We start from the raw sequence: 24,405 nt of genomic DNA, 5'->3' as shown, positions 1-24,405 counted from the left end.
CAGCAGCTTCTCTCTCTCTTTTTCTCTCAGCAGCCTCTCTTTCTCTTTTTCTCTCAGCAGCTTCTCTCCTTCCCTTCTCCTCTTGATACTTGAGGATCAGTTCCATTCTTATATTGGGTTCAACATTCCCCAAGTATCTGAGTGCTGTCTGTAGCTCAGACTCAATGACACTTACAGGGTTAACAGCACCAGGTAACAGTCCTTGGGCTACAGGAGGATCAACAGTGTTGAGTACCAGGTCTTGAGTTACAGCTTCCACAGTAACCCTTTCTGTGAATGTTTCAAACTCTGTTGTAAGGCCCTCTGCCTCCAGCAATTTCAGTATCAGCTGTTCTTTCCCTTTGCCAAGAATAGTAATTCCTCTTTTCTTGCAAAGAAACTCCAGAGACCATTCAGGCATCCTCCTATATTCTTCCATGCTGAGCGTAGCAACAAACAACAAGAGGAAGGTAAAAAGAACTGCTTCTTTGCATATATATCTCTGTAATTAGGCACTGAGTTCTGTCTTTGGGAAATTACACAAAGACATGTAATTTCTTTTAGTACTATACAAATAGCACTAAAAAACTCTAAATATCCCCACCGCTGCCAGACAGTTTGTGAAGAATCAACCCTTCTCAGCATCACAATAGAGGGGTGTGGGCATGAAGGGGTTAATGGCACACAGCTCTGGTTCCCTTATCCTTGCAACTCTGCAAAAGGACCTCAAAAGAGTCACCACATTAACCACAAATCTCGTCCACACTGCTCTAATTAACAATTTCCCTGCTGCCACCACCAAAACTTTTAAATAAATGGGAGTTCTGGGGAACCCCTAAAAACTCACGCTATGTAACAATTATGTAATGTGCCTTTAACCTTGTATCAACAGGAGTGTGAATTCGGATATTAGAGCCCAAAGACAGAATGAGATTTTCTATGTGTTTAATAACACAGGTTACACAGTGCAAAATTATAAAGACATTCAAAATAACATACAATTACAAATGCTACAGTTCTTTAGAAACAAAATGGGACATAAAAATAGAAACACAATATCTTACTTATTATCAAATTCCTTTAGATATGTGGAGAGCTGCCATTCCAGATGTTATGGTCGCTTGAGTCCCCAGGGCAGTTCTGACTAAGAAAACCTTGCTGTTGCAAAACTTAAAACATATTCTCTTTGTCTTGTCAAAGACAACGCCGGGTTATAATTTACAACGACTTCAGCCAATGCCAACAAGTCTTAACTCCCACTATCAGTCCCCAAGGGGAGGAGGGCTCTGCATTCCTACACACAGTTACACTACATCACTAGGCTAAGGAGGGGGAAGGAAGGGGGGAGGGGGGAAGGAAGGAGGGGGGGAAGGAAGGAGAGGGAGGGTCTCAGCTTACAGCATTTCTGAAAGCAGATTTCACACAGACAAAGGCAATTCACATTAACCTTTTTCCAGGCTGAGAACACAATACCACCTCTGCTGAGTAGCCAATCCAGGTATCAAATACTCCACATGATTGTATCATGACAGGAGCATATCCATAAAAACTAGACATAGCAGAGAACTCGAAAGTTCCCACTAAATGAAGGAACCACCCCTAGATAAGTCCAACTCTCCAAGGAGCAAGGCCAGAAGTCAAATGAAGAGACTGCACCCAGCCACAGGACAACCAAAGGGATACCTCAAGTTCCTAAAACCCTACTAGCAGGGCTAGTCTCCCCGTCACCTCCACATAGGCAGAGGACACAGGGGAGAGAAAAGGTGCTACACCTTCCCGGCTCCAGAAAAACCCAAGCTAAACAAGTCTGCACAAGGACCAACCAACGTCCGGAACACAGATGCCCAAAAGGAAATCTAACCCACCCGGATACAATGGAAAAAGACCCAAGGTCTCATAACTCAGACAGACCCTACGCGGCCTAGAGTAAGAGCCATATCTAGATACATTAGAAACAGCTGACACCCCCCCCCCCCCAAAGGTGCCAAAACAACAATAGGTTTCAAAATGCAAAACATTCCACATACTGCCATTTTTTTCTTTAGGTAGTGGAATCAAATTGGATGTTTCCATAGTAATAATAAAAAAATGAATTGCCAACATTACCCCGCTTAAAAAAAGACAAAATAATGTGACAATAATTTATATAGAAATGACAGAAAAAACAAAATTTATGCTTACCTGATAAATATCTTTCTTTTGCGATGTACCGAGTCCACGGATTCATCCTAACTTGTGGGATATTGTCCTTCCTGACAGGAAGTAGCAAAGAGAGCACCACAGCAGAGCTGTCTATATAGCTCCCCCCTTAACTCCACCCCCAGTCATTCGACCGAAGGCCAAGGAAGAAAAGGAGAAACTATAAGGTGCAGAGGTGACTGAAGTTTACATAAAAAAATACTATCTGTTTTGAATAGACAGGGCGGGCCGTGGACTCGGTACATCGCAAAAGAAAGAAATTTATCAGGTAAGCATAAATTTTGTTTTCTTTTGCATGATGTACAGAGTCCATGGATTCATCCAATACTTGTGGGATACCAATACCAAAGCTTTAGGACACGGATGAAGGGAGGGACAAGACAGGAACCTAAATGGAAGGCACCACTGCTTGCAAAACCTTTCTCCCAAAAATAGCCTCCGAAGAAGCAAAAGTATCAAATTTATAAAATTTTGAAAAGGCATGAAGCGACGACCAAGTCGCAGCCTTACAAATCTGTTCAACAGAAGCATCATTTTTAAAAGCCCATGTGGAAGCTACCGCTCTAGTAGAATGAGTTGTAATCCTTTCAGGAGGCTGCTGTCCAGCAGTCTCATAAGCCAAACGGATCATGCTTTTCAGCCAAAAGGAAAGAGAAGTCGCCGTAGTCTTTTGACCCCTAAGCTTTCCAGAATAGACAACAAACAAAGAAGATGTTTGACGAAAATCTTTGGTTGCCTGCAAATAAAATTGCAATGCACGAACCACGTCCAAGTTGTGCAACAGATGTTCCTTCTTACAAGAAGGATTAGCACACAGAGAAGGAACAACAATTTCTTGATTGATATTCCTGTTAGTAACAACCTTAGGTAGGAACACAGGCTTGGTACGCAAAACCACCTTATCACCATGGAACACAAGATAAGGAGAGTCACATTGTAATGCAGATAGTTTAGAAACTCTTTGAGCTGAAGAGATAGCAACTAGGAACAAAACTTTCCAAGATAAAAGCTTAATATCTATGGAATGCATGGGTTCAAACGGAACACCCTGAAGAACTCTAAGAACTAAATTTAGACTCCATGGCGGAGCAATAGGTTTAAACACAGGCTTAATTCTATCTAAAGCCTGACAAAAAGCCTGAACGTCTGGAACATCTGCCAGACGCTTGTGCAACAAATAGACAGAGCAGATATCTGTCCCTTTAGGGAACTAGCTGATAATCCTTTCTCCAATCCCTCTTGGAGAAAAGACAAAATCCTAGGAATCCTGATTTTACTCCAGGAGAAGCCTTTGGATTCGCACCAAAAAAGATATTTACACCATATCTTATGATAAATTTTCCTGGTAACAGGCTTTCGAGCCTGAATCAAGGTATTTATGACTGACTCAGAGAAACCCCGCTTTGATAGAATCAAGCGTTCAATCTCCAAGCAGTCAGTTGCAGAGAAATTAGATTTGGATGCTTGAATGGACCTTGAATCAGAAGGTCCTGTCTCAATGGCAGAGACCATGGTGGAAGGGATGACATGTCCACCAGGTCTGCATACCAAGTCCTGCGTGGCCACGCAGGCGCTATCAAAATCACCAATGCTCTCTCCTGTTTGATTCTGGCAATCAGACGTGGAAGGAGAGGGAAAGGTGGAAACACATAAGCCAGGTTGAATGACCAGGGTACTGCTAGAGGATCCCTTGACCTGGAGCCGTAAAAAGGAAGTTTGGCGTTCTGACGAGACGCCATCAGATCCAACTCTGGTGTGCCCCATAGCCGTACCAGCTGAGCAAACACCTCCGGATGGAGTTCCCACTCCCCCGGATGAAAAGTCTGACGACTTAGAAAATCTCTACACCTGGGATATAGATCGCTGACAGATGGCAAGAGTGAGCCTCTGCCCATTGGATTATCCTTGAGATCTCTATCATCGCTAAGGAACTCTTTGTTCCGCCCTGATGATTGATATAAGCCACAGTCGTGATGTTGTCTGACTGAAACCTGATGAATCTGGCCGAAGCCAGCTGAGGCCATGCCTGGAGAGCATTGAATATCACTCTTAATTCCAGAATATTTATCGGTAGGAGAGCCTCCTCCCGAGTCCACAAACCCTGAGCTTTCAGGGAATTCCAGACTGCACCCCAGCCCAGAAGACTGGAGTCTGTCGTCACTATTACCCATTCTGGCCTGCGGAAACACATTCCCTGGGACAGATGATCCTGTGACAACCACCAAAGAAGAGAGTCTCTGGTCTCTTGATCCAGATTTATCTGAGGAGATAAATCCACATAATCCCCATTCCACTGATTGAGCATGCATAGTTGCAGTGGTCTGAGATGCAAGCGAGCAAACGGAACTATGTCCATTGCCGCTACCATTAGTCCGATTACTTCCATACACTTAGCCACTGACGGCCGAGGAATGGAATGAAGAGCTCGGCAGGTGGACAAAATCTTTGATTTCCTGACCTCCGTCAGAAATATTTTCATGTCCACCGAGTCTATCAGAGTCCCTAGAAATGAAACTCTTCTGAGGGGGGAAAGAGAACTCTTTTTTACGTTCACTTTCCACCCGTGAGACCTTAGAAAGGCCAACACTAAGTCTGTGTGAGACTTGGCTAGTTGGAAGGACGACGCTTGAATTAGAATGTCGTCTAGATAAGGCGCCACTGCTATGCCCCGTGGCCTTAGAACCACCAGAAGGGACTCTAGCACCTTCGTGAAGATTTGCGGCGCCGTGGCCAACCCGAAAGGAAGAGCCACCAACTGATAATGCTTGTCCAGAAAGGCGAACCTGAGGAACTGGTGGTGATCTTTGTGGATAGGAATGTGCAGATACGCATCCTTTAAGTCCAATGTGGTCATATATTGACCCTCCTGGATCAATGGTAAGATAGTCCGAATGGTCTCCATGTTGTAAAGATGGAACTCTTAGGAATTGGTTTAGGATCTTGAGATCCAGAATTGGTCTGAAGGTTCCCTCCTTTTTGGGAACTATAAACAGATTGGAGTAGAACCCCTGCCCCTGTTCTGCTTTTGGAACTGGGCAGATCACTCCCATGTAAAAAGGTCTTCTACACAGCGTAAGAATGCCTCTCTTTTTGTCGGGTTTACAGACAATTGAGAAAGATGGAACCTCCCCCTTGGAGGGGAATCCTTGAAATCTAGAAGGTATTCCTGGGTTACAATTTCTACTGCCCAGGAATCCTGAACATCTCTTGCCCAGGCCTGAGCAAAGAGAGAGAGTCTGCCCCCTACTAGATCCGGTCCTGGATCGGGGGCTACCCCTTCATGCTGACTTAGTGGCAGCAGCAGTCTTTTTGGCCTGTTTACCCTTGTTCCAAGCCTGATTAGGTCTCCAGGTTGGCTTGGATTGAGCAAAGTTCCCCTCTTGCTTTGCAGCAGGGGAAGAGGTAGAGGGACCACTCTTGAAGTTTCGAAAGGAACGAAAATTATTTTGTTTGGTCCTTGTCTTATTTGACTTATCCTGAGGGAGGGTATGACCCTTCCCTCCAGTAATGTCTGAAATGATCTCTTTCAATGCAGGCCCGAATAGGGTCTTACCTTTGAAAGGGATGGACAAAAGCTTAGATTTAGATGACATAAGCTGACCAGGACTTAAGCCATAACGCTCTACGCGCTAAAATGGCAAACCTGAATTCTTAGCCGCTAATTTAGCAAGATGAAAAGCGGCATCTGTAATAAAAGAATTAGCCAACTTAACAGCCTTAATTCTGTCCAAAATATCATCTAGTGGGGTCTCCATCTGAAGATCCTCTTCTAGAGCCTCAAACCAAAAGGCAGCTGCAGTGGTTACAGGAACAATGCATGCTATAGGTTGAAGAAGAAAACCTTGATGAACAAAAATTTTCTTTAGGAGACCCTCTAATTTTTTATCCATAGGATCAATGAAAGCACAACTGTCTTCAATAGGTATAGTTGTACGCTTAGCCAGGGTAGAAATAGCTCCCTCCACCTTAGGGACCGTCTGCCATGAGTCCTTTATGGTGTCAGAAATGGGAATCATTTTCTTAAAAACAGGAGGGGGAGAGAACGGAATACCTGGTTTATCCCACTCCTTAGTAACAATGTCCGAAATCCTCTTAGGGTCCGGAAACACATCAGTGTAAACAGGAACCTCTAAATATTTGTCCATTTTACACAATTTCTCTGGAACTACAATAGGGTCACAATCATCCAGAGTAGCTAAAACCACCCTGAGCAATAAGCGGAGGTGCTCTAGCTTAAATTTAAATGCCGTCATATCTGAATCTGTCTGAGAGAACATCTTTCCTGACTCAGAAATCTCTCCCTCAGACAGCAAATCCCTCATCCCTACCTCAGAACATTGTGAGGGAATATCGGATACGGCAACTAAAGCGTCAGAAGGCTCAGCATTTGTTCTTAACCCAGAGCTACTGCGCTTCCCTTGTAACCCAGGCAGCTTAGATAAAACCTCTGTGAGGGTAGTATTCATAACTGAAGCCATATCTTGCAAGGTGAAAGAATTAGACGCACTAGAAGTACTCAGCGTTGCTTGTGCGGGCGTTACTGGTTGTGACACTTGGGGAGAACTAGATGGCAAAACCTGATTTCCTTCTGTCTGAGAATCATCTAATGCCCAACTTTTATAAGTCAAAATATGCTGTTTGCAATTTATAGACATATCAGTACAAGTGGGACACATTCTAAGAGGGGGTTCCACAATGGCTTCTAAACAAATTGAACAATGAGTTTCCTCAGTGTCAGACATGTTTAACAGACTAGTAATAAAGCAAGCAAGCTTGGAAAACACTTTATTTAATGAAAAAAACACAATTTGCAAAAATGGTACTGTGCCTTTAAGAGACAAAAAGGCATACACAAACCGCAAAACAGGTTAAAATTGCTTCAACTTTTCTGAAATTTTAACAGTGTACCCACTAAGCTTTAGAAGGATTGCACCACAAGTTAATAAAGCAATAAACCCCCAAATGAAAATAAACGGATTGAAATATGTCTAAAACCGGTTAAAACCCCTGTTAGCACCTTGCCAGAGCTCTGCTGTGGCCCTACCTGCCTTTAGGAAGCGATAATATGGGGTTTAAAGCTTCAATTAGTCCCTCAGAAGACACTCAGGACCTCAGGAGAAGTTGCTTGCTGCTTGTAAATGTAGGCCCCGCCCACCTCACTCGATGTTGCTGGAGCCTACACAAAACTAACAAACCCTGCCTGAAAGCCATGTGGGTTATAAACAACCCCAAAGAACCCTCAAGCAAATGTCCTATAAAACAGAAAACGTTACTCCCAGACACAAAAACGTTTGTCCCAAATTCACATAACAAACTGAGTGCCCACAAAAAATTAACCCTTTATGCAAGCTAGTAAAAACCTCTGATAACATTACTGCTTACCCTTCCCCTAATGGGGACACTGTCAGCCTTTCTGAGTTAACACAGTCTCTGCAGAAAATATGACTGAACATACCTCATTGCTGTATAGCAAGAAACCGTTCCTCACACTGAAGTTTTCCTATCCTCCTTAGCTTCTGTTTGAACAGCAGTGGACCTTAGTTACAAATGCTAAGATCATCATCCTCCATGCAGAAATCGTCATCTATGTCCTGCCTGAGAGTAAATAGTACAACACCGGTACCATTTAAAAATAACAAACACTTGATTGAAGATAAAATAAAACTAACAGTTTAACACCTCTTCTCTTTACTCTTCCTGCTTAGAGCCAGCAAAGGAGAATGACTGGGGGGTGGAGTTAAGGGGGGAGCTATATAGACAGCTCTGCTGTGGTGCTCTCTTTGCTACTTCCTGTCAGGAAGGACAATATCCCACAAGTTAGGATGAATCCATGGACTCGGTACATCAAGCAAAATAAATATGTATTTGAAATTGTACAATACATCATTTTTTATTATTTTGTTTTGAGAAACCAGTGTTAAACCTGAATAATTAACTAATGTCTGTTCAATATATACTTTAAATATAATATAATTTATGTACACCTATTTCACCTCCAAAAATTTGAATATAATTGTATTGTGAAAGGATAAATATACTTTGTGAGCAGTGCAATGCTAAATGTTTGTCACATAACATAATGCTATCATTGGGCTTTTAGAAATCCATGTAACTGAAGCTGAAGTGCACACTTACCAGTCTGTCTGTATTGATCTTCACTGACTCACTGACTGAACTGAAAGTAATATTAGCTGGTGAGCCTGATCTGAAAGTGGGAGGATTCATGCTTAAGGTGGAATATCATGATTATAATTAATTATAAATCGTGTGCACCATATAGCTAAATTGTGAGCACGATATAGCTAAATCGTGAGCAGCATTTAATTAAATTGTGCGCACGATATAGCTTAATCGTGCGCATGATTTAGCTTAATCGTGCGCACGATTTAGCTAAATAGTGAGCACAACTTAGCTAAATAGTGAGCACGACTTAGCTAAATCGTGAGCACGACTTAGCTAAATTGTGAGCATGACTTAGCTAAATCGTGAGCATGATTTAGCAAAATGTGCTCACGATTTATAAAAAAAACATAAATTATGCTTACCTGATAATTTCATTTCCATCTGTATGGGAAGAGTCCACAGCTGCATTCCTTACTTGTGGGACATACTGAACCTGGCCACCAGGAGGAGGCAAAGACACCCCAGCCAAAGGCTTAAATACCTCTACCACTTCCTCATAACCCCAGTCATTCTGCAGAGGGAACAAGGAACAGTAGGAGAATTGTCATGGTGAAAAAGGTGCCAGAAGAAAAAATTTCAAATTTAGGGCCGCTCATTGGAGAACATGGGCGGGAGCTGTGGACTCTTCCCATACAGATGGAAATGAAATTATCAGGTAAGCATAATTTATTTTTTCCATCTTAATATGGGAAGAGTCCACAGCTGCATTCCTTACTTGTGGGAAACATATACACAACCTCTAGAGTACACAGAATGCTAACAGGAGGGAAAAAAGAGAGGTGGACCCTAATCTGAGGGCACTACAGCCTGCAAAATCTTTCTCCCGAAGGCTGCTTCAGCAGAAGCAAAAACATCAAAATTGTACAATTTTGGAAAAAGTATGTAAGGAGAACCATGATAGCTGCCTTACAAATCTGATCCATAGAGGCCTCATTTTTGAAGGTCCAAGAGGAACCACTGCTCTAGTAGAATGAGCCGTAATCCTCAGAGGAGGCTTATGTCCTGCCGTTTCTATGCTAAACGGATGACACTCCTCAGACAAAAAGATAAGGAAGTCGAAGAGGCCCTCTGACCCCTACGCTTCCCGGAAAAGAGAACTAACAGAGAAAGAGGTTTGTCCATAGGCAATCAGCGTCGACGAGTTTGTCTGAAACTCGTCAACGCTGATTGCCTATGGAACTGTTAAAGGGATAGTAAACCCCAAAATTTATGATTCAGATGGAACATACCATTTTAAACAACTTTCCAATTTAATTAAATTATCAAATTTTCTTCATTCTCTTGTTATTTATTTCTGAAGGGAACTTCAAGGCACAAACCACATCCAGAAACACGTTGTAAATGTTCCTTCGACGAAGAAGGATTAGGACATAAGAAAAGAACCACAATCTCTTTATTGATGTTGCTAATTGACACAACCCTAGGAAGGAAACCAAACTTGGTTTGTAGAACAGCCTTATCTGCATGAAACACCAGATAAGGATGTTGCATTGTAAGGCAGCAATCTCAGAGACTAGCAATAGCTAGTAGAAAAAGAAAATTCCAAGACAACAATTGAATGTCTACTTCATGCATAGGCTCCAACGGAGCCCGTTGCAAAACCTTAAGGACAAGATTTAAACTCCAAGGAGGAGCCTTAAATCAAAACACAGGTCTGATCCCAGCAGAGCCTTAACAAATGGCTGCACATCTGGAAGCTCGGCAACCCTCTTGTGCAGTAACATAGACAGGGCTGTCCCTTTAGGGCACTTGCAGAAAAGCCCTTCTCTAGTTCATCCTGGAGAACAGAATAAGTAGGTCCTCCACACCTTATGATAGATGCGACGAGCAACCAGCTTACGAGCTTGAATGAGAGTAAAAATAACTCTCTCAGAAAACCCTCTCTTGGCTAGGACTAAGCGTTCAATCTCCACGTAGTCAGCCTCAGAGATTGATGAACAAAGAGACCTTGGTCAGCAGATCCCTGCGACAAGGTAACTTCCACGGAGGAGATGATGACATATCACTAGATCCGCGAACCATATCCTTTGCGGCCAAGACGGAGCAGTCAGTATTACTGACGCCTGCTTGACTCGAGCCACTACACTAGGAAGTAGCGGTAACGGTCGGAAAGGATAAATTAGTTTGAACCTCCAAGGCACCGCTAATGCATCTGTTAGCTCCGTCTGAGGATCCCTGAACCTCGACCCCTATCTGGGTAGCTTGGTATTGAGACGTTATAAGATCTTCCTCTTGCAAATCTCTGCAAACACTCAGGAAGGAGAGACCATTCTCCCGGATAAAAGGATTGTCTGCTGAGCAAATCCACTTCCCAGTTATCCACACCCGGAATGTAGATCGCTGACAGCGAACAAATGCGGGTTTCCCCCACACTAGAATCTGAGATACTTCCATCATAGCTAGTGAGCTTCTCGTTCCCCCCTGATGGTTGATGTAAGCCACCGAGGACATATTGTTTGATTGGAAGCTGACTAACTGGGACGAACCCAGCAGAGGCCAAGCCTTCAGAGCATTGTATATTGCCCAAAGATTCAAAATGAGATCAGGAGCTTTACCTCCTGAGACCAGATGCCCTGTGCCTTCCTGGCACCCCAAACGGCCCCCCCTCCTGACAGACTCACAACCGTAGTCACAATCACCCAGGATGGTCTTGAGACGGACGTCCCTCAGGACAAGTGATCCGGATAAAACCACCAAGAGAACGATTCTCCCGATTGGTTGTCCAGAGAAATCTGTTGAGACAGATCAGAATGATCGCCGTTCCACTAGTTCAGCATGCGCAGTTAGGGACCACGAAAAGGTTTGAATAGTATCCCAAACCTATGTAGACTCAGCAGGCTTCTTGCTCTGCTTGGATTTATTCCAGGACTGAGCCGGCTTCCAAGAGCCCTTGGTTTGCTCTGGCTTAGCGGAGGACTGCTGACATGGACTTTATCAGAACGACAAGAACGAAAATCGTGCCTTAGATTAGTTCATATATTCTTGCAGTAGGAGGGCACCCTTGCTCCCTGTGACCGTGGAGATAATTGAGTCCAGGCATAGACCAGACAAAATCATTCCCTTAATAGGGAGGGAAGAAATCTAGACTTAGAAGTCATATCAGCAGACCATGACTTCAGCCAGAGCCCGATGGGCTTGAACAGAAAAAGCTGAAGCCATAGCATTCAAGCCAATAAACTGCCTAATAGCAGTACAGATAAAATAATTAACAACCCTCAAGGCCATAAATCTTTTCTAAGTAACGTTGAGGGGATCCTCCACCCCGATCAAATCCTATAAGGAGTCACACCAGAAGGTAGTTTCTCCAGTAACCGCGGCAACAGCCGCCGCCGGTTGAAACAAATATCCTGTATGTTGAAACCTCTTTCTTAACAGAGTTTCCATCTTTTATCCATGGGCTCTTCAAACGAAGAACTATCATCAAGTGGGATAACAGTAGGCTTAGCAAGGGTGAAGATAACACCATCCCATTTAGGGACGGAACCTCACAACTCCATTGAGAGTCCAGGACCGGGGACAATTTGTTAAAGGGAGAAGAAGGGGAAAAGGAATCCAATCCTGTCCCATTCAGTCTTAATAATGTTCGGCTTTTAACAGAAGCAGGGAAGGATAAGGTACCACCCTGTCCTCAAACTCTATCCAATTTAGGAATTAAAGGTTCATCAGGCAATTTGGCCTCAGGAACCTCTGAATTCGCCAAAAACTTCCTTTAGAAACTAAATTCTGGTTCCTCCGCAGCCGGAGGTTTAGAGGCAGCAGACTCCAACCCATAATGTTCATACTCTGAAGTCTCAGAAAGAACTTCATCCTCGGATAACCCTCAGTTAAATCCAATAAATTATCTGATGTACTCTGGGAAGGAGTACAATATGTAACCTTTCGCTTGCGCTTAGCAGCGAGAGATAAAGAATTAAAGGCTGCAGACACTGTGCATTTGGTCTGGTGAAAAAGGCCCCCTCCAGATGGAGGATCAGCAATGCTACGGGAAAACTGCATGTGTAGAGATATCAGAGTGTAGGGTACGCACCTCACTGAACGACAACTCCTCAGAGGTGGATCGCTCCGTGGTATCAAACATGTTCAATATTATCACATTATCAAGGCATATGGAACATAATTGAGAGGGCGGAACTAAGGCCTCCTCACCATATAAACAGGAATTACTCATTAGGAATAGAGGGAGTGCCCTCTAAAGTAACAGAATCCTCCATCGCTGGTGTAATAACTGGAAAACTAGAGAAATAAAACATCTTATTTTATTTAAAAAAACGGCACCCTTATACCCCAAAGGCTGGGGCACTCACCACCTCCTATGACCCAGACAGTACAGAGATGTATGACTCCTGTCTGATAGACACCCGGTCAGGAAAAAAGGGAATGAATCAAATAAACATATAAGATTATTCCCTACTGTTCAATAATCCCCCTCAGGAGATATTAACCCTTGATTCTGTAGAGATAAAAGGAGTCACACTGTGACCCTGTCTTCTTGCATTATCATACATGTATAAAATATAAAACGATCTTACCAGAATCTACGCCATGGAACAGGAAGACGGCCCTTCAAGTGTGACAGATAGTAGCATCGCTTCTGACATGGTCTTGAGTGAAGAAAGCAGGCAGTGAAACTCGTCAACGCTGATTGCCTATGGAACTGTTAAAGGGATAGTAAACCCCAAAATTTATGATTCAGATGGAACATACCATTTTAAACAACTTTCCAATTTAATTAAATTATCAAATTTTCTTCATTCTCTTGTTATTTATTTCTGAAGGGATAGCATTGCACTACTGTCAGGAAGCTGAAAATATCTATTTAGCCAATCACAAGAGAAAAATGTGTGCAGGCACCAATTAGCAGCAGCTCCCACTAGTGTATGATATGTGTGTATAATTTTTTTTAACAAGGGATACTAAGAGAACGAAGCACATTTGAAAATAGAAGTGAATTTAAAGTGTCTTAAAATTACATGCTCTATCTGAATCATGCAAGTTTAATTTTGACTTTCCTATCCCTTTAATATGAGTCGGGATGGTTTCGCAAGAAAGACTCTCCCTGCATCTCCAGACTCTATCTTTCATCCATGCTTTCACTGAAAGGCTGACAGGATTACTTAAAACTCCAGTCCCATCTCGAAGAGTACTACCCTCCATAAGAGACTACTCCGAAATCTTCTAACACTTCTCTGCCAACCTCCTGTGATGAAAGGCAAAGAATGACTGGGGTTATAAGGAAGTGGGGGAGGTACTTAAGCCTTTGGCGGGGGTGTCTTTGCCTCCTCCTGGTGGCCAGGTTCAGGTTCAGTATTTCCCACAAGTAAGGAATGCAGCTGTGGACTCCCATATTAAGATAGAAAATCGCGTGTTACAACTCTGGGGCTCCGTAGCATAGCTATACACACACACACACACACATTATATATAAGATTATCTATTTAAAATACTAAGAACATATTCCCCTATGTGAAGAGCATTGGGATGTGAAATGGGCTCCAATGCTCTTATGTATATCTATATATATTTATATATTTTTTTTTTTAAGTTTTATATGTGCATATGTTTTATCAGATTGTGTAATTATGAGTGTAACTCTACTGTACAATATATTTTTGATGTGTTTAGTGCAACTTTTTTGTCTTGCGTAATAGTTAAATTAAATTGTGCTTAAGCGAACGTGCTTACTTTCAACTTGTAATATGCGCACTGCTACAGACGTGCTTAAAGAGCAGTATTAAACCCTTATCGGTCATGCACAAGAGTTAGCGTGCCACTCATAATCTACTCCTAAATGTGCTCAGCCTTTGCTTTCAAAACCATTTAAAAATATGGTGTTGCCTATAATGCTTATTAGCCTGTTTCACCCGTGTGGGGCTCAGTGGTATAATATGATGCTGTTTGCTTTGACTCAAGCCATAAATCAAACGATAAAGCTACTTTACAACCTCCTGAGATCTTTGTGCTGAAATTTTAATTAATACCTTTTTACAAATGATATTTCCTCTACTGAGCGCCATTGCAGGCTCTCAGTTTTAGCTACTATTAACCCTCTACATTCATTGTAGTATCTGGCCTTCCCCTAGGTATACAAGATATACACATGGAACCTGGATTATTACTTGAATAAGGTTGGCTGCTGGAGTTCTGCGTTTCTCAAAATGTTTTTGTCGATGTTGTTCCTGAACCTTCAGGGCAAACCCAGAGCCCAGAATACCCTGCAGAAGAAAAGAGAACATGTTTATACTACAAGAGAAAGCACATCTCGTAAATGATGACTGCAATACACAATATATTCTATAGTGAATATAAAAACATCATTAAAAAGTCACAGGCTGTTTGCCAAAGTTGAAGTGGTTGAAACTCAGAGAAGGTACAGACAGAAACTTACCGCTGGAAGAGCAAAGAAAGAGATGCCCAGAAGCGCAAATCCTGCTGCCAGGACCCTCCCAAGCCACGTATGAGGGGTCTTATCACCATAGCCTATGGTGGTCAGGGTAATCTGCAATGCAGTATGCAAGAGAGAAAGCAACAGTAAGACAATGCAGACACACTCTATAGATATACATTAATTATGCATACAGATTTATAAACATTCATGTATATGTATTCTCTCGCACACATCTGACCATGAGTCTGCAGCAATTCTCATCAGTGGAATATTCCAGCTACATTTATATAGGTGAGTGTGTGAAATAAAAAGAAACTTAAAGAATGGGATTGCTAAACACCATTTCTAGTTGTTGCGGTCGTGACTCCAATTATCTTGTGGTGTCTACAGATCTTGTAATCATTACCAGATATCACTTATATATTAAATACATATATAAATTTCTGTACCAGCCAATACCAAAAGACTGTACAGTAGTGATAGCAAGATGCAAACATCTTAAAAAGACCCTGTTGATTTTCTTGCGAGCTAGTAAAAAGTAATGCACAAATTGTGTATAAAACGACAGCAGAAGTGAGATCTTGTAAAGCAATTTATTTACTGTTTTAAATCGGCCGATTCAGGCGATATGGGAAGCGTGTTTTTAGAGTGATTGTAATCGACCCCATAAAAATAGTATAATAATAAAACACTGTAACATACTAGAGCATTTTCATGTCTGATAGCAATATATTACTTGGCTATAATAATGTATTTTACAGTGGGGTCAATTTATCAAGCTCCGTACGGAGCTTAATGCCCCGTGTTCTAAAGACCGCTGCTCCATAACCTGTCCACCTGCTCTGAGGCGGCGGACAGAAATCAACCCGATCGAATACGATCGGGTTGATTGACACCCCCTGTTAGCGGCCGATTGCCTGCGAATCTGCAGGGGGCGGCATTGCACCAGCAGTTCACAAGAACTGCTAGTGCAATGATAAATGCTGACAGTGTATGCTGTCTGCATTTATCGATGTGCGGCGGACATGATATGCTACATCGTATCATGTCCGCCCGCACTATAATAAATAGACCCCAGTGAGTTAGTGATGAAGAAATATGTGTTTAACGTCTGATTATAATTTCCTGGGGTTTCAGTAGCATTAGGGCACTTACCGTACCCCACCACAGCGAGTCTGCATAAGTAGAAAACTCCTTATTGGCATCTTTTTCTGCCAGGTATACCAGGAAGGAAGCAAAAATCAGCACCAGGAAACCAATGTACCAAGCTGTTATCAGCTCCTGGGGAGAAGAGAGACAAACACAAAGAGGAATTAAAAGGGAGATATTCTGGGCATATAAAGGTATTGATATTTTTCAAGCCAGTAAGAATATGATCAGTCTGGCAGATATACTGTATCATTTTACAGCACAACAATCAAGAGTTCTACAGTTTCTTAGATACTCAGGATGGGTAACAGCAGCACTGTGTAATTGTTCTCAGTATCGAGCAGTGGTGTAATGAGATTATATAGCAAATATAGCAGGTAGTAGTTATTAAATTACAATAAGGCACTGTAGCTAGCAGTGCTGTGTATGCATATGATTCAATAGCATAGTGTAGAATTATGCATGGCTCAGCAGTGGGAAAGTGCAGCCCCTTAAATGGACAGGAAACATTTTCTTTCATGATTCAGATAGAATGCACAATCAACAAAGAATATGAAATGAACAAAGCAAATTTAACAGAAGTAATCTGGAAAGTATTTAATAACTGTGGGCTAGAATACAAGTGGAGCGCTAACTGTTGCGTGCGAGCAATAAGGGGTAATTTGCGGCTCTTTGCGCACATGGGAAATAGCACACGTATTACGAGTTGAAAGTAAATGTGTTCACTTTAGCACAATCTAATTTATTGTGCGTCGGGTTAGCAAGACTTCAGAGCTCTAGTTAACTGTTAAGCAATTCTCTAACTGAATCATTAAAGTTTAATTTTGACTTGAGTGTCTCTTTAACCCTTTGACCCAATATGACGTATATGAAGCCCATCGTATCGCATAACGAATATATACATCACAGCTGCAGGAAGCTCCAGCAGTCTCGGCTGTCAAATGACAGCCGAGAGCTGTTCTTCCAGAACTGCAGGCATCTGTCTGCACATGGAAACAGAGCGCGATAGATGCTCTGGTTCCATATGATGGCAGATGCCAGATAGTTACAGACAGTGATACTGTGCGTGTCACCATCTGTAACGAACATCTGCTGGTGCCAGCGGACCAAAACACTACAGAAAAAAAAAATGTATAAATAAAAAAATGATAATAAAAATAGCCATACATTAGGCATTGGCAGACAGCTGCCAGTACCAAAGATGGCTGCTAAGTGTGGGAATGGGACGGTTAGAGAGCTATTTGGGGGATCAGGGAGGTGGAAGGGTGTGAGGAGTATCACTACACTGAAAATTAAAAAATAAATAAATAATAATTATAATAATTAAAACAAAAGACCTAAACTGCATACTAGCAGACTGACATGAACAAAAGGGATCCCCAAGAAGCTTTTACAATAATTTGTGTCATAATTGCACAAGCGTTATGTAAATAATTTCAGTGAGAAACCCAAATATTGTCAAAAAGTTAACAATCTTTATGTGATCGCATTTGGCGGTTAAATGGTGGCATGAAATATACCAAAATGAGCCGAGATTAATCTACTTAAAAAAATATATAATTTGGACAGGGAAATAAAAAAATAAACCCAGCTCTTTTTCTGTTTAAATGGAATGAAAGCAAAAATACTAAAAAAGGGCCACATATAGGCCCTAACTCTGATTTAGATACTCAATGTATTCATGTAGTATTGTGTAAATATACTCATATAACAGACACAAAACATTAACTATTGTAATATAATATAAAAATATATTTTAAACTTTTTGAGAACAATATGCTGAATAGTAAAACAAACTATTGACTTATATTGTGTGTTTGCAAGCATATTTTCCTAGAATTCACGATCATACACTTCAAGCCACAGACCTATTTTCATGCTTATTCAGAAACCACAATCTGTAATTCATGAGAAATTGGGTTTATTGCAGAGGAAACTCAGCGCCACACGTGAAAACTAACTGAAAGCTTGTCAAACCCATGAAAAGGCATATAAACAACATGAAAGTGTGTAATCTGTCATTTATTCAGATTTGTTATAAAAATATGTGACTTGTCCCCTTTTAGGATTTAATTAAACGTAATTGTTGTTGTTGTCTGCTCAGATGAAGAATCAGTGCTATAAAACACATTTACAGTTGCATTCTGTGACCAAATAACTTATTTATACTTACAGAATCAACAAAATGCCTACAATAAACTAACAACATATTTCTGCAAATGTTTATGCAGTTATTATTTATTTCCTGAATTTAACAGAATGAAAATAAATAATAAAACAGTAAATGTGGCGAACTGAAGGCGATTTTATGTAAATCATGGTTACCTGATGATGTAGTATTCCAAAAAAACCTTATTAAAATAAAGACACCTCTCTCTGCATAGTACATTAATACAATCAATAAGCACAGTATAGTTCTGTATAGATATCCTCACAGTAGCACTTTACAATGTAAAAGCATAATTCATATTTAAACAAAACAAAAACCTGTACACGGCAGAACAGCAATAAACATCTGTTGTGTTATGCAGGGTCATGATACTGAAAAGGGTTAACACTTTTCTTATCTTCTGTTTGGCTAAAGGCCATTTAAAATAAATCTATACATTACAATAATGGGAATAAAAGAGCCAGCTTGTCTCTAAGCAGTGCATTAACATTACCTGAGATAATTAGTGGAGTGTGTGTGTTCAGCAACATCTGCTGAGAGCTCCAGAGGAACTGGGACACACTATCTGGCACCTCACAAGGGGCAGGACATATTGAAACAACTAAATAGAAATGGTGTAACTGTATCTTACAATGACTAAGTCTAGTAGTTTACCAATATTCTATGAAGATGAATTTCTCTGCAACCAAGGAGATGGGGTAACTTACATGTGATACTATGCTTTTTTTTCGGTTCTCTTCTTCATATGCTTTCATTACCCTCTGTGCCCCCATGTCTACCTATTTCCCCTTGTTAATGCAGCCAGCATTATTTCCACCCTCCCTATATATGGTCCCACATCCAAAACTTACCCCTCTTCCTTATAACCTACAGAGTCATTGTCATCCCTCTCCTGGATCTCTCTGTCCTGTCCTACAGCACAATAATAATAACACATACCCTCTTTCCATCATCCCACCCACCCCTGTATTGGGACCGCTGCACTGCAGAAAAAAAAATGTTGAGAGCGGCGGGAAGGGAGGATCCAAGTGGATGGGGATTTGGCCTGTGTACATGGGCTTTAGGAGTAGTAGAACTATATAATGTTTATTTATTTCTACACTAGAATGTACCTCTCATGTTAAGGGGATAGTGGGGCCTGCCCCTGAATTAATATCTGATGTAGGTCACTTTGCATAAAGGTGGTGTAATTTACAATGTAGGAATTTACAATATCAGAAAACCATAATACCTGTAACAATTTCCTGACATTTGCCTCCGTATTCCCACAGAAAATAAAAAAGTACTTATTATTTATGTATAGGATTTAAGGTTGTCTCACTTGTATCACTGTTTTTCTTACATTCTATACTTTTTTTCTATAATTGCTCTCTGAATCTTTTTAATCAAATTCTGATACAACAATCAGTTGCTCTTTATTAGCTGATTGATCCGATTGTTGTTGAATATTAATTTTTTCATAAGAAACTTCAACACGCTAAGAATTACTTTTACTGAAAGATATATATATATAAAAAAAAAATCCTGTTAGTGAATCAGACTTTTAGGGGAATATTTATCATAGTGCGAGCGGACATGATACGATATAGCGTATCATGTACGCTGCACATTGATAAATGCCGACAGCATATGCTGTAGGCATTTATCATTGCGCAAGCAGTTCACCAGAACTGCTTGTTCAATACCGCCTCCTGCTTGTTCAATACCGCCGCTAGCAGGGGGTGTCAATCAACCCGATCGTGTTCGATCGGGTTGATTTCTGTCCACCGCCTCAGAGCAGGCGGACAGGTTGTGGAGCAGCGGTCTTTAGACCGCTGCTTCATAACTTCTGTTTCTGGCGAGCCTTCAGGAGCTTCAAACCTTCTAAACTTGATAATTTGGCCCCTTAGTCTTAATGGTCTTTTATTCTGTGGTTAACGGAAAGCAAGTGAAGTCTGAATACATACAAGGAGCCCCCAGGTATAACTACTGGTGCTTGTTAGAAGCGCAAAGTGTGAATGAGAAATGTGAGTGGTATTATCTATCATTTTCTTACGGTACAAGGGTGGAGGCTCAGCTCGGGAACTAAAGACAACTTCTCATTAAAGGGACATTGAATGCCAATAATTTATAGCCTGAATATGAAAATCATTATTAAAAGTGTTAAAATATTTTTACAGGTACGTTACAGCTGTTCAAACTGATTAAGAAACTAACAGTACATGTATGTCTGTGTGCAGCTGGTACTAAAGCATTGATTGCTTACTGGCTGATAAACACATCTACCTTAGATGTAATGGTGGGCATAAAAAGAAAATGGCACCTGCATAAATGTCCTAAGTATTCACATCCCATTGTAAAGGACTTTAAGCAGCAAATCAATGTGCCTGCCTCGAAACCGGCAAGGAAGTGAGCCTCATGCACACTCATGTTATTTCTCTATTCAGTTTAATGAAGTTTACTATGAAATCTCATGAGATCACAGTAAAAGAGTTCATGACCTCAGCACTGTTGATACTGATTGGCTGCAGTTCAATTCTTCATTTTTATTTTTTACCTGCAGCTGGACAGCAGCTGAATTATATTTTTTTACACAGAACTTACTCTGCTGAGCTGAGGAGATTGTGAAGTAAAATATCTTCCTTTTTTACATAGAGATGCTCAGGTGATATTTTCCTGTCAGCTTTTTACAGTTATACTGCATCAGTTTCAAGTGATTTAGCATATGAGTATTATGTCCCTTTAACAAATTATACATACTGAAGGAACACAAAAAGCATTTTTGTTTCTTGTACTGCAAAGGGAGCATTTTAATACATCCATCATGGCTGTCCATAGGGAAAAAAAGCATGTTTCTGCGCTGAATAAACTGTTCATGCTTGTGAATGTGTGCTCCTTCCTACTCATAAATACAACTGTGCTTGCTATCAGCAACTAAGTATTAACACTGCAGTATGGGCTGTGCACACACAGATGCAACCCCTGCTAGTTTAAAATGCAGAAAGTAGTATTTAGTGGCCTACAACTTGTATGTCCCTAAAAAGGGTAATTAGGTGAGGTTTAAATGAGTCACCCCTGTTCAAAATAGCAGGTATTAGAATAGGACTCTCATATGGCATGTGAGCTTATAGTATAGCCAAAATATAGTATCAAAACCCCTAATTCCATAAAAGTGTTCTTAATCTTATTGTATTTAGTCTTTACTTAAAGGGACGTGAAACCCAAAATAGAGAATACAATTTTAAACAACTTTCCAATTTACTTATATTATTTAATTTGATTCCTTCTCTTGTTCAAGTTCAGGAGCAGCAGAGAACCTAGATTCTAGCTACTGATTGGTGGCTGCATATATATACCGATTGTCATTGGCTCCCCCATGTGTTCAGTAAGAAACCATTAGTGCATTACTTCTCCTTCAACAAATGATACCAAGAGAATGAAACAAATTAGATAATAGAAGTAAATTAGAAAGTGGTTAAAAATTGTATTCTCTATCTGAATCACGAAAGAAAATGTTTGGGTTTCATGTCCCTTTAAATAGAAACGGAAGACATTTTTCTTTGTTGTTGTATCTCAAATATGACAATTTATGGCTAGATTACAAGTGGAGCGTAAAATATCGCATTCGCGAAAACGATATTTGTGTTCCACTGAGTAATACAAGTCGAGCGCAATGTGAATGCGAGGTCGCGTTTGCATTGCTGGGAAGCATTGCGCTTGCCTTGTTCTGAAGCCGTAGCGCAGTGAAGAGGGTAAGTTGTGCAGCGATGGCAACAAATTGTAAATATACAGCATATGTATATGACTATATACATATATATATTTATATGTTAATATATGTATATACACATATTAACACATAAATATATATGTATATAAGCATATACATATATATATTTACAGGGAACACACAGTTCCCATAGACCGCAATGTATCTAACACTCCACACCCACCAACTTTAAACCCTCATAACTGCTTTTACAGTTATTTTATTAAAAAATAAAGATGCTACTATCTTTATTTTTGAAAAGCATATTACACTGTATTTTGAGGGGCATTTGGTGGACACTTGTAATGGTTGGTTATTTATCACATGCCCGCAAACGGCAAATTTGCCCGTTTGCGGGCACACAATTTAAGTGAATGTAATTTTTCATGAATTGGTGCCCGGTTTTTAAAAGACAAAATTTATGCTTACATGATAAATGTATTTATTTCTTGACACAGTGAGTCCACGGATCATCAATTACTGTTCGCAATATCACTCTTGGCCAGCAGGAGGAGGCAAAGAGCACCACAGAAAAGCTGTTAAGTATCACTTCCCGTCCCACAACCCTCAGTCATTTGACCGAAGGAAAATGAGAGAAAGGAAATAACACAAGGTGCAGAGGTGCCTGAGGATTATATAAAACACCTGTCTGAAAAACAGGAAGGGCCATGCACTCACTGTGTCAAGAAAGAAAGAAATTTATCAGGTTAGCATAAGTTTTGTTTTCTTTCTTAAGACACAGTGAGTCCACGGATCATCAATTACTGTTGGGAATCAATACCCAAGCTAGAGGACACAGATGATAAGGGAGGGCAAAACAGGTAACCTAAACATAAGGCACCACTGCTTGCAGAACCTTTCTCCCAAAAGAAGCCTCAACCAAAGCAAAAGTATCAAATTTAGAAAAAGTGTGCAAAGAGGATCAAGTCGCGGCCATGAAAATCTGTTCTACAGAGGCCTCATTCCTGAAGGCTCAAGAAGAAGAAACATCCCCAGTGGAATGAGCTGTGATTCTCTCAGAGGACAGCTGTCCATGCAAATCTGTTCTACAGAGGCCTCATTCTTGAAGGCTCAAGAAGAAGAAACATCCCCAGTGGAATGAGCTGTGATTCTCTCAGAGGACAGCTGTCTCATATGTCAAACGATTAATACTTCTCAAGTGGCTTTCTGACCCTTGCGTTTTCCAGAAAAACACACAAACAATGCTGACGACTGGCGAAAATCCTTAGTCGCCTGCAATAAAATTTAAGAGCCCGCGCAACCTCCAGGTTGTGAAACAAACGTACCTTAAAAGAAGAAGGATTAGGACAAAGAGAAGGAACAACCTTAGGAAGAAAACCAAACCTGGTATTAAGAACTGCCTTATCTGTTCCTCCGCGAGACTGCAGGATGGAGCCTGGACTAGGATATCGTCAAGATAAGGAGCCACTGCAATCCCTCTGGCTCTCGCCACCGCGAGCAGTGCTCCCAGAATCTTCGTAAAGACTCTTTGTCACAGTCGCCAGACCGAACGGTAGGGCCACAAACTGGAAGTATTGGTCCAGAAATGCGAATCTTAGGAACCTGAAGTGATCCCTGTGGATTGGAACGTGAAGGTAAGCATCCTTCAAATCTATTGTCGTCATAATTTGTCCCTCTTGAACTAGGGGCAGAATCGACCTGAACGATGGGACTGACAGAAACTTGTTTAGACACTTTGGGGGGTAGTTATCAAGCCGTCAACCTCAAATATGCTGGAATTCCGCAGCGTATTTGTGGCGAGGCTGATTCGCCTTAGTTATCAAAGGCTAGAGACCGGCAAAAGTAGAATTTTATGATGTAAGCTTCGATCTGCCGAACTCAGTCCGACACAGATCGATTCTTACGTCACTCCAGATGTTCCGCACACAAGTGCGGCACAATCTGACTACTTTTGCTAGTTATCAAAAAACTACCAGGTACGATCGGCACTTTTCCGGTCCAGCGTACCTGGTTTTCAATCCGCCGCCCTGGAGGCGGCGGATCCCATAGGAATCAATGGGAGTCTGAACATAGCGAAAGTTCATGTTCGCTGCTGCCAGACATCCCATTGATTCCTATGGAAGATGTCTGCACCTAACACCCTAACATGTACCCTGAGTCTAAACACCCCTAATCTGCCCCCCCCTACACCGCTGCAACTAAATAAAGTTATTACCCCTAAACCGCCGCTCCCGGAGCCCACCGCCACTCTAATAAATATGTTAACCCCTAAACCACCGCTCCCGGAGCCCACCGCCACTATAATAAACATGTTAACCCCTAAACTGCAGCTCCCTGACCCCGCCGCAACTATAATATATGTATTAACCCCTAAACCGCCGCTCCCTGACCCCGCCGCAACTATAATATATGTATTAACCCCTAAACCGCCGCTCCCAGACCCCGCCGCCACCTACATGATACCTATTAACCCCTATCCTGCCCCCCCTATACCGCCACCCTCTATAATAGTTATTAACCCCTATCCTGTCCCCCCTACACCGCCGCCACTGTAATAAAATTATTAACCCCTAAACCTAAGTCTAACCCTAACACCTCCCAACTTAAATATTAATTAAATATTAATTAAAT

The 24,405-nt window shown here is 41.3% G+C and overlaps 1 protein-coding gene across 1 annotated transcript in view; it reads right to left on the bottom strand.

Annotated features, from left to right (window-relative positions):
- Window positions 1-24,405, bottom strand: part of KCNQ4 (potassium voltage-gated channel subfamily Q member 4) — a 518,522-nt gene that overhangs the window by 114,432 nt on the left and 379,685 nt on the right. The window contains exons 5-7 of the mRNA XM_053707227.1: window positions 15,902-16,027; window positions 14,747-14,857; window positions 14,478-14,573 (exon numbers count right to left, since the gene is read on the bottom strand). Of these exons, the coding sequence (XP_053563202.1) occupies window positions 14,478-14,573; window positions 14,747-14,857; window positions 15,902-16,027 (333 nt within the window). The remainder of the gene's footprint in view (window positions 1-14,477; window positions 14,574-14,746; window positions 14,858-15,901; window positions 16,028-24,405) is intronic.

The sequence above is a fragment of the Bombina bombina genome, chromosome 3 (genome assembly GCF_027579735.1).
Source record: "Bombina bombina isolate aBomBom1 chromosome 3, aBomBom1.pri, whole genome shotgun sequence".
Lineage (NCBI taxonomy): Eukaryota > Metazoa > Chordata > Amphibia > Anura > Bombinatoridae > Bombina > Bombina bombina.
Note: the sequence above shows the minus strand (reverse complement) of the source record. Positions and strands in the feature narration are given on the sequence as shown.